This window comes from Scardinius erythrophthalmus, assembly GCF_964197995.2.
Source record: "Scardinius erythrophthalmus genome assembly, chromosome: 12".
Lineage (NCBI taxonomy): Eukaryota > Metazoa > Chordata > Actinopteri > Cypriniformes > Leuciscidae > Scardinius > Scardinius erythrophthalmus.
In genome coordinates this window covers 21,620,147-21,632,075 of record NC_138232.1, presented here as the reverse complement: position 1 = coordinate 21,632,075, position 11,929 = coordinate 21,620,147, and the positions used below count along the sequence as shown (strand labels likewise).

General features: G+C 36.5%; 1 protein-coding gene across 1 annotated transcript; it reads left to right on the top strand.

Moving 5' to 3' along the window:
• The first annotated feature begins 348 nt into the window (after positions 1–348).
• Positions 349–2,710, top strand: gadd45ab (growth arrest and DNA-damage-inducible, alpha, b). Its single transcript, XM_081381463.1, has 4 exons — positions 349–594; positions 937–1,038; positions 1,214–1,427; positions 1,947–2,710. Exons 1-4 carry the CDS (start codon positions 545–547, stop codon positions 2,058–2,060), a joined length of 480 nt encoding a protein of 159 aa, XP_081237589.1. The 5' UTR covers positions 349–544; the 3' UTR covers positions 2,061–2,710.
• Positions 2,711–11,929: the final 9,219 nt, after the last annotated feature.

The window sequence follows — 11,929 nt, the reverse complement described above, 5'->3', positions numbered from 1 at the left end:
AACTAGCACAATGATGCAAAATGTCCATATTTATATTTTAGCTTATTCAGCTTATTTAAATAGTATAATTTCAATAAGCAAGCACATTTCAAAAATTGAAGTTAAACAATTCGAAGACTTCACTAATCCGCCACCAGATGTCACTTTAGTCACGTTGATGATCACTCAAATTTCGACGTTTTAGAAAGATTAAGTTGGCCTGAAGCAACATTATTTATTTTGATTTGTTAGTGTATTCTTAAGTGATTGACTACAAATTATTGTGCAAGCATATAATATATATTTAGAATATATATTCAGCGGTTTTAATTGCAACTGTATTTAATTGCTCTCCGTGTTCATGTGTGCGCGTCCATGTGAGCTGACCAATCAGGGACGGTATGTAAATGAGACCGGGGCGAGTAGAGTGCTCTACTGTCTCACGTACGTATCGTCGTGAGTGTCATTTTAGCACTCCACTCTGCACGAGCTGCATATTCCTGTCTGGTTTGCACAGGATTACTTAATTAACAGAGAGCACATACTTAAAGGATATCCGTTTCTAATGTGCAATATGACTTTTGAAGAACCGTGTGGAGACAACGCAACGGAAAGGTATGTTTTTATATAAAACTCACAGGTGTTGTTGCATATTAGTTTGACCGTGCCTGTTGTCCGTTTGTGCCGTTGAAAGATCACAATAATTTCCCGATTTTTTTTTTTTTTTTTTTACCATATGGTGGTCTGCTTTATTAACGAACATTGCACATTTGTCTCTTTCTTTCTTAAATACTTATTTGCTGCAAGGAACTCCTGCAGAAGTTCGACCAAACAACTTGTGTGACATTGATCAGATTTCCTCTATTCTTTTGCAAACCGTGAGAATCGTATTGTTCAGTTTGTATGAGGGATCTCCTGTATGTTAAAGCTGATGTGTTTTTTTTAATCATCTCTTAGAATGGACACTGTTGAAAAGGCACTGGAAGAGGTTCTGACTGCTGCATTACCTCAGGGATGCATCACTGTGGGAGTTTATGAGGCAGCGAAGTCACTTAATGTGTAAGTGAACATTGGAAGACCCTTTCCATCCAAACCATACCTGGGTTATATCACTATTGCCAATAGACATTGGATCTTTTTTGCCAATGTGATCGCACCTTAAGATTAAAATTTCCATTGGATATTTCCCTGCTTTTGCACATTTTTAAATGTACTTTCATTGACATTTTCGCAGGGACCCAGACAACGTGGTCTTATGTCTGCTGGCCACAGACGAGGAGGATGTGAAAGATGTCGCGCTCCAGATTCACTTCACCTTGATCCAAGCGTTCTGTTGCGAGAATGACATCAATATCTTGCGAGTGAACAACATGAGACGTCTGGCAGAGATCCTGGAGGGTGTGAAACCGGGAGGAGAGTCGATGGACCTACACTGTGTGTTAGTCACCGTATGTGTCATTTCATACTCTTTGTATCAGTTTATTGCTTGCACGCAATTGCTTCGATCACAGCTGCAGACTTGTTCATGCATATTCATATTAACTGCCAGGAAAGGATTAGTTAAACTCTTTGAGAACGGCATGCCTGAAGTAGTTTAAAGTTCAACGATCCGTTCAGAGTGTCTGTGATGTGGAATTCCAGCCGGTCTGGAGCTGCAGTAAACTGGCAGCTCTTCAGAGTGATCTAATGGCACTGCTGAACTTCTGTGGCCGCCTTTAGTATTCGCAGAACTTCCTGTGCAACAGTGGGGCATTTCTGCAAACACCGTTTCCTGGAAGAAAAAGCTCTGTGAAGTGACCATCTTTAACAAATTAGAGAGAGGCCCTTTGAAAACAAGTGCTTGTCAGTTAACAGCAGCTGTTAAAATCACTTACCGCCAGACTCTCGCAGACCTACTGAATTGATCTGGAATACATGCGATATACAAGTGCACTTCACTCACAATGTTTCTCTTTTTTCCTTCACAGAATCCGCAGTCATCCACGTGGAAGGATCCAGCCCTCAGCAAACTGAATCGATTCTGCAGAGACAGCCGGGGTTTGGACCAGTGGGTGCCGGTTATCAATCTCCCCGAACGATGAACAGAAGTGGACAAACAATGTCACCGCTTTTACGGGCTACTGCACTAGATTCGTGCTCTGGATGAAGCTTAATGCCAGTGAGAATGAGACATGAGGGGGATTAATGAAATTCAATGGATGAAATGTATTCCAGCAAACCCAATGATCAGAAGTGTGGATTTTGTGTGTCATGCTGGACGGTCGATTCATGGTTTCACCTCAGAGCAGGAAGAATGACTCAGCACTATGTTCGCAGTGCTTCCAGGGAATCACAAGTTCCACAGTTTGCCGGGAATGAGACCGTACAGGAAACTGAATCACACAAGCTGGATTAGAGGACTAGGAGTGACCTGAGAGACTGGAGTGAGTCCAACTGGAATCTGCTCAATGAAATGTGATCGGATGTCGCAGATCAGATGGACTGTTAAATGTTGGGCATGACCCTTTTGCAGACACGCTGCAATTTAAAGACAACTTATGATATTAATGCTGTCCTAATTATTTAAAAGGGAATATAAAACATTATTGATTTAGATAGAAATGAGTTCCTTGTTTTCATTTTAACTATACTGGAAGATGTTCTCTGTATTTTAAACTGTTAATTTATTAATTGTATTTATATTGTTGCTTTCATCTTCAGATATTGTTAAAAATAAAATGTCTGACCCATGTATATGTCTTTGGCAGTGTTTCTATTGTCTGTGAGTTCATTGAACTAGTTCTGCACAACATGTTGGTACCATATTGGTTATCGGCTGATATTCGAATCAGATTATTTTGTATATTTAATTGTGCATGCTCAATTTTTACAGCTAGATTAGCTTTGCGACCACCTAACACTAAGTGCTAATCCTTAAAAGTGCTAATAATTTAACAACACTTAAGTAATCTTTAGCAAATCTTAAAATGAAAATGTATTTTGCATATGTTACATTAAAATGTTCAGATGCATAAACCCCTCTTGGGACTGGTTTTAGTTTTTAATATTTTATTCTTTAGAAATTGTTCATTCATTGGCCATAAAATTAAAATAATATTATTGGCTTATCAGAATTCAAATATCAGTACAAACAGGTCACAAGATGTTCCTGTAAACTTATGGGTGCACAATGTTTTGGAATTTAAGATCATTCCTTATGATGTCCTGTATTATTACTTAAAAGGGAATATAAAACAGTCTTTGATTTAGATATAAATTAGTTGCTTTAGAAAAAACTTTAGAATTTGAATATTCTTTAAGGCTATTTTTTTGATCGTCGGCCATAAAATAAACTATTATTGACTTGTCGGAATCAGGCAGAATTTAATTATCCGTGTATTCCTACAGTACTTTAAACATGGTCAATGAACGTGTAAAAAAAAACACACAAAAAATGACATTTATTTGCTAAAAAAAACTATGACTTTGCAACTAAATTTGATCATTTAAATGCACCGTATGCTAAATGTTTCAAGTGGCAGGTACATTTTGATGTTGTAGAGGGCAGTTTTGAAGTGTCATTGGGCTTTATTTTGTCAACAGCATTTTGAAAACCGTCCAACAGCTTTCTTCTCTTGTATTGCTAAAAAAAAAAGAAGGTATTTCCACAAGTAGGCTTCCACAAGAGAATTCCATTACGTTCACTACGGCAGCTGGGAGACGCATGACATCGGGTCATCACAGCCTTGTGTCTTTACACAAAACAGAAGATAATCCGGGCCCTGACCAAGCCAGAAACAGAAATGGCACTGAGAGAGTGAATCATACCTGACAGCATCAGCATACAGACGGGGTGGGGGACATGCAAAACGATGGCTTTTAAAGCTTAAATGTGCGCAAATAAAATCGAAAGAGGCAAGGCTATTCAAGGCTGCAGCAGGAGAGCTGACAACTAAAAATAGCCCTCTGTTCCTTCTGATCTGTAATGCTGCCTGGATCATAATCATACACTGTTGGCCAGAGGAGAACTGGCCCCGACTGAGCCTGGTTTCTCCCAAGGTTTTTTTTCTCCAGTCTGTCACCTGATGGAGTTTTGGTTCCTTGCCACTGTTGCCTTGGCTTTTGGCTTGCTTAGTTGGGGATATTTTGTTGTATTATTTTCGTGTTATCACTGTGAAGCTGCTTTGATGCAATCTGTATTGTAAAAAGCGCTATATAAATAAAGGTGACTTGACTTGACTTTTGCTGAGTTTACAAGAATGAGACAGGATAAAGAGAGAAAAGACTGGAAAGACCCTAATATTGACTGTCTGTGAACTGTTGTTTCATTTCCAGCTAAAGCTTTGCTGCATTTCTCTTAAGCAGCTGCTGTTGGGAAACAGTTTGTACAAAGGAACTGGGTCATTCGGCCATATTTTCAAACAGGAAACTGATCCTCAGTGGTCATGTTCCCTTAAACTATGGATGCAAGACATGGGAACATATCCATCCATCAATATTATTATTTGTTTATTTTTATTTATTGGTTATTTAATTGTGCGTGTTCATTTCCCTTTTTTTATTTATTTAGATAATCTTTGTTATCATCTAACTCACTTAACGTTAATCAGTAACTTTAGAATAAGGTCCCATTTGTTAACATTAGTTAATGCATTGGCTAACGAACAACAACAAGCAATATATTTGCAGCATTTAATAATCTTTGTTAATGTTAGATAATAAAAATACAATTCTTCAATGTTTGTTCTTGTTCTTGTTTGGTTCACAGTGCATTTACTATTCTTAAAATATTAACAACTTTTGATTTAAAAAATGTAAAAATGTTGAAATTAACTTTGACATTAATGACCATTCTGTTTTTTAAAGGTCAGAAATCATTCAATTTATTGAGCAGAATAATTATACTGACAACTATGCAAAAAAAACAAAAAAAAAAACAAAACCCTGCATATATTCCTATACTGTAGCTTAAATGAGCCTTTCCACCTAGGGTTTCTGGCAAGGGGAGTCTTTGGCAGATGTAACGTGTTTTAGTTAAGAAATACATTTGAAGCTACACTTGGATCTTTACTACACTTGACTACACACACAACTGTGATGCAAAAGCCCCATCAGAGAGCCAGACTGACCATTTTGGGAGGGATATTTCTGTCCTAGGCTGAAGTAAACAGGGCTGACATTATGCCCCTGCTGCAGTGACCTTTGGAGTTTCTACCACCCGGCCTTCCATTAACCTCATCCTGCTAAGTACAGGTGCGCAGGTAAATGGTGTGACACTGTGGTACTTTCTTGCTAAAAGTGCCTAGAGCTGGGAAACTCCAGCTTTATGCGTTTGGGGCCATGATTTTATAGGTGGAAGTGAGACGTCGACTGTTCCCACACATGAGGAATGCAAATGTTTCTGAAGGGACTAACTGCAGTGCCACAGATCAAACAATTTAATGTTCCTCTTCCCAGAGGGGTAAAAAGCTACTGTAAGTAATCCTTTACTTGCAAAATCATGCATGATTACACTATACTTTGAAGGAAATTAATTATTTTATTCAATAAGTGTGCAATATATTGATCAAAAGTCACAGTAAAGACTTTTACATTGTTAAAAAATCTATTAATCTATTTCAAATAAATTGTTTTTTCTATTAATCAAAGCATCCTGGGGAAAAAAATTAAGCAGCACAAGTGTTTTTAAAATTGACGATAATAAGAAATGTTTCTTGAGCACCAAATCAGCATTAGATTGATTTCTGAAGGATCATGTGATACTGAAGACTTAAAAAAAATCAGCTTTTCCATCACAGGAATAAATGATATTTTTAAATATATTAAAATAGAAAACAGTTATTTTAAACTGTAATAATATTTCAGTTTTTACTTTTTTTTCAGTATTTTTGATTATATAAATGCAGCCTTGGTGAGCATAAGGGGAATTAAAAAATCTTACTGACCCCAAACTTTTGAACAATAGTGTTTCATTCCTGTTTCCTTTTGTTCTTGTCACTAGTTTGTTTCCATGATTACTAATTATGTTGTTCACCTATTTCTTGTTGAGTTCCTCATTATTTGGTGCCCTTAGGGGCTGCTAACACAACACCATTTTCAACTAAAAACGGAACACTTTTTATGTGTTTTGGCCGTTCATTTACACGCCAACCTTGTTTTGGGGGTCTGAAAAAGCAAACTTTTGAAAAAGGATTTCAAAACGATGCCGTTATTGTCTCTGTGTAAACTACAAAAAAGCGAATTTGTGCAAATGGTTACGTCATGCGCATGCGAATTACATGTTCAGTCTATAGGCTTGTAGGGTTTCTTAACAAAGTAACATCGCCAACTACTGGCCTGGCATGAAAAATACAGCTGGGTTTTTTTGTTTTTGGTTTCAGATGTTTTTGACACATTTGACATATTGTCGTCTGTACACGAAAATCAAAGGAAAAACTTTTCTGGTTTTAGTACATCATTGTAGTGCCTTTAGTTTGTTCAAATGGTAACACTTTAGTTTAGGGTCCAATTCTTACTAGTTGCTTATTAGCATGCATATTACTAGGATATTGGCTGTTTACTTATAAAGCACATATTAATGCTTTATTCTGCATGGCCATATTTCACATCCAATAATCCTAATACCTTAACTTAACAACTACCTTACTATTAATAATTATGAGTTTATTGAGGCAAAAGTCGTAATTAATATTTAGTTAATTAATAGTGAGAACTGGACCCTAAACTAAAGGGTGACCATACTAGGTTCTGCAGTGGTGAGATGAACTGTTTTAACCTCAGGAGAGAAATACTATTACACAGGCAAAAATCCTGAAATACCAAGCCAAATTAACGTCCTATATTCATTAATGGACACCTGTGGTCTCGGAAAGCTCTGGCATATATAGCTGAATAATAACAAATAAATGGCTCCTTGTTTTCCTTAAACAGGATTACGGGGTTTATCCTGGAGCCTTTCCACCCGAGATGACATGTAACTCTGTCACTAAAATTGACAAGAGCACAAAGCCAGTTCATCAATCAACCGCAAGAAGCTCCACTGATAACATCGATCTAGGGCAGTAAATACAGTCTGACCTGTTTCTGAGTGTAGCGGGTATGAGAGGAGCTCTACTGATCATTGCATAACAACAAAGCTTTGACCTGGAGCAGAGACCCAAATAAAACAATATCAGAGAGTGGGAGAAGTGAGACCATGAACACCTGGCTGGAAAGCATAAGTTATTACATACACATATACGTCTATTGGCAAAAAACAAACAAACTTGATAATACGACAAAAATACTTTTTTAAAAGGTTTGATTTTGAGTGCACCTATGACAGATTGTTTGATTTGATTGCCTTTATGCAGTTATTATAATGCATAAAGGCTGCATTTATTTGATCCAAAATAGAGTAAAAATAGCAATATTGTGAAGTATTACAATTAAGGCTGAATTTTCAGCAGCCATTACTCTTCAGTGTCACATGATACGTCAGAGAACATTCTAATAATCTGATTTGGTGTTAATATTATTATCAATGTTGAAAACAGTTATGCTGCTTAATATTTTTGTGGAAACCATGATACATTTTTTTCAGGATTTTCTCCAAAACTGAAAGTTCAAAAGAAAAGCATTTATTAAAAAAAAGTTTTTTTGATATAAATTAGTTTTACTGTCACTTTTAATCAACTCAATGTGTCCTTGCCGTATAAAAGTATCAGTTTCTTATTGACCCCAAAACCGAAATGAATCAACACTTGTACTTACTTAAGCTGGACTATGACACTATTTTCTTCTAGATCTGCTGCACAGCCAAAAAACAAACTTTGTTGCATTATTTTCCTGTTATCACTGTAAAGCTGCTTTGAAACAATCTGCATTGTAAAAAGCGCCATATCAAAGGTGACTTGACTTACACTCTCCTAAAGGATTATTAGGAACACCATACTAATACTGTGTTTGACCCCCTTTCGCCTTCAGAACTGCCTTAATTCTACGTGGTATTGATTCAACAAGGTGCTGAAAGCATTCTTCAGAAATGTTGGCCCATATTGATAGGATAGCATCTTGCAGTTGATGGAGATTTGTGGGATGCACATCCAGGGCACGAAGCTCCCGTTCCACCACATCCCAAAGATGCTCTATTGGGTTGAGATCTGGTGACTGTGGGGGCCATTTTAGTACAGTGAACTCATTGTCATGTTCAAGAAACCAATTTGAAATGATTCGAGCTTTGTGACGTGGTGCATTATCCTGCTGGAAGTAGCCATCAGAGGATGGGCACATGGTGGTCATAAAGGGATGGACATGGTCAGAAACAATGCTCAGGTAGGCCGTGGCATTTAAACGATGCCCAATTGGCACTAAGGGGCCTAAAGTGTGCCAAGAAAACATCCCCCACACCATTACACCACCACCACCAGCCTGCACAGTGGTAACAAGGCATGATGGATCCATGTTCTCATTCTGTTTACGCAAAAATTCTGACTCTACCATCTGAATGTCTCAACAGAAATCGAGACTCATCAGACCAGGCAACATTTTTCCAGTCTTCAACTGTCCAATTTTGGTGAGCTCATGCAAATTGTAGCCTCTTTTTCCTATTTGTAGTGGAGATGAGTGGTACCCGGTGGGGTCTTCTGCTGTTGTAGCCCATCCGCCTCAAGGTTGTGCGTGTTGTGGCTTCACAAATGCTTTGCTGCATACCTCGGTTGTAATGAGTGGTTATTTCAGTCAAAGTTGCTCTTCTATCAGCTTGAATCAGTCGGCCCATTCTCCTCTGACCTCTAGCATCAACAAGGCATTTTCGCCCACAGGACTGCCGCATACTGGATGTTTTTCCCTTTTCACACCATTCTTTGTAAACCCTAGAAATGGTTGTGCATGAAAATCCCAGTAACTGAGCAGACTGTGAAATACTCAGACCGGCCCGTCTGGCACCAACAACCATGCCACGCTCAAAATTGCTTAAATCACCTTTCTTTCCCATTCTGACATTCAGTTTGGAGTTCAGGAGATTGTCTTGACCAGGACCACACCCCTAAATGCATTGAAGCAACTGCCATGTGATTGGTTGATTAGATAATTGCATTAATGAGAAATTGAACAGGTGTTCCTAATAATCCTTTAGAGTGTATATATGGGCAATTCTTAGACTATGGGCACTTTCATGTCCTTTGATCATATTTTATAAAAAACATTTAATTTTGAAAAATTAACACTTTCATAGTTAAATTTACAATGAAAGTACTTTAGGAACTTTTTACCGGTAGTCTACGATGATTTTTTCACCTTTTTAAACATCATTATACATGCAAATATTGCTGTTTTGTGCTTGTCCCACACCCAGACTTCTGACCTTCAATAATGAAAAAGAAGTGTAAAAAAATGATTTATCTATTTTTTTTTAATATGACTGAATAAACTATCAGTAAAATAATCAAAACATAATTGAGGTATTTAAGGTCAGACAACTATTAATGTGATTTTATATACAAAATATAGTTGTCCAACAGTATTGCCGTAATTTCCACCACAACGCTGTAATGTCCCTTTAAAAAGTTTTTTTGAAAGATTGTTTGGGTAGTTTCTATGGAGATGAACAATGACATCACAGTACATGTCTGACATGGAGGAGATTTCAAATTTCTTCAGCAACTTGGAGAAGAAAACTCAAGGTAAATGTTGCCTAAAATGAAAATATTTTTATTGTATGTCATTTCCAAACATGGCGTAACAATAAATGAGTTTGTAAATAAATAGAGTTTTTAACACAAATAGATGTATTTTGCATGCATGCAATGCTAACTACCAATTCATAGCTAATATGTAATACTAGCTTGGATTTTTTTACAAAATGCTGTAGGATTATCATTTCCACCACCGTCATTTCCACCACATTACCGTCATTTCCACCGCATTACCTTCATGGGTGGAAATGACAAAGGTGAGGTGGAAATGACATTTATGCTTACAAGGTGGAATTCATAGATTCAGTGGCTACATATGAATATTTTATTTATTGAAATGTACAACGCTAATGTATTTATTCAAATATATATTTGTTTAAATGCCTTTTCATCTATTTTTAAGATGCTGCGGAGGTCAACTGGATAAAGGTCTCACTATTTGTGGTTAAAGTTGTTTACAGTAAGACTGTAACTGTTCATCTGTATGGAACCAAACAGAGACTAATGACTAATGATTTGTTAAATGGGTTTCAAATAAATGTTTTCTGTTTTTCTACATGGATGTCCATTCATTGTCATTTCTACAACACCCAGTCATTTCCACCACCTCATAACTTTTTAAAAAATATGTACAAAATTCTAATCACTCATTAAAAATTTCTGCATAGTTTATGGGATAATGTTCCACTTAATGTAATAACACAAGTAGTTATTTTTCTGAAATGTATCTAACCAATGCAGTATTATATTTCAGGTTGTGGTGGATGTAAGCTTTGTGTTTGGGCCTCATGACAATTAATTTACTTAATCCACAAATCTATGGTAATTGCAATATAGGTATAAATTGGTAAAACTATGTGTGAAAGTGGTTTTACACTGTTAAGAAATTATGTATATCATAATAATTTTAAATAATAATCAAATATTTGCATGTGATGGAAATTACATTTGTTCAGTGTGGATCGGAAAATATGTCAAAAAACACCAATTTGTCTTATAATGTAAGTGCGTTCTCTTATGGATCATTAAACTAGACTAGTTATATTTAACGGTTAGACTGTGACCATTTTGATTTGAACACTTTTTTTTACCTCAAGTTCACAAGGCCAAAAGTGCCCGTAGTTGAAGAACCACCCATATACTGTATATAACTTTCTAATAATTGTTTCTGCTTGTATTAGCATTTGCTAAATATGATTGTAACATTGAAACATGCATTTTATAAAAGCTGTTTTGAAACAATATGTATTGTGAAAAGTGCAATATAAATACATTTTTAATTTAATTAAATGTAAATTTAATACTGGAGAACATGCATAAACAAGACAACAAGTCTGAGAATAAAACTATATTTTGTTGGAAAAAGACAACATCTACAACCCAATGTATTGGTACCCAGTTCTGGAATTCTGCACAATGAAAGGAAGATGGAAAATTCATTTATATATGATGACACTGAATGCTCTTCATATAAAAAAGATATATATTTTTCAAAGGCAAAAAGAGATAAGAAGGCAGACTGAAAAGCTTGTGCATGTCATATTTACAATACAAAAGCACCTTTAGAAATGACCACTGCATCAGGAAAAACACAATTGTCCAAATAACAACAGGCCACTGAGACAACTCAATACTACTTTTGGGAAACATTGCAAAAATGTCACTTTAAAAGCATCGCTCAATGAGAAAGCAAGGCTGAAATTGCCATTCAAAGCATGCTGTTGTTCAAATAAGATTGTGGTTTAGCACAGTTGCAAGTTCAGTTGAATGATAAATCATTATTGTTGCACAGGCAAGGATCAGATGTCGGCCTGGGTATCCAGAAGATGTCTGTGGGACAGCAGCACCACTAGTTCACAGTAGTTTAACTCTGGCTGTTGTCTCGACACAGTGAACGAGTCAGGAATACTTCAGTGAGGCTGGTTCTGCTGGTCTGGTGAAGTTGTTTTCTGCCAGCTGTGTCATGAAAGCATTACACGCTCACTTTCATTATATGCATGGCAATTCACAAGAGTTTTACAAAAAAGGTACAGGAGTTGTAAACATGGAATGATGTCAAAATGCATGAATATGAACAGTCACAAAAATCACCACAATCATAGAAATCATTGTGTGCTCGATGTGTACAGAAAAATCATATATACGTGAACCTACGTGAGTTTCTATTGCTGGTTAGATCCCAGAATGAGATGGCACAATGACATTAAAAGTTTGACATAATAAAGAAACAATCAGAAGAAATGCATACATTTACGGTATAAGGCATCTTGTAAATAATCATTAAAGGGTTATAATAT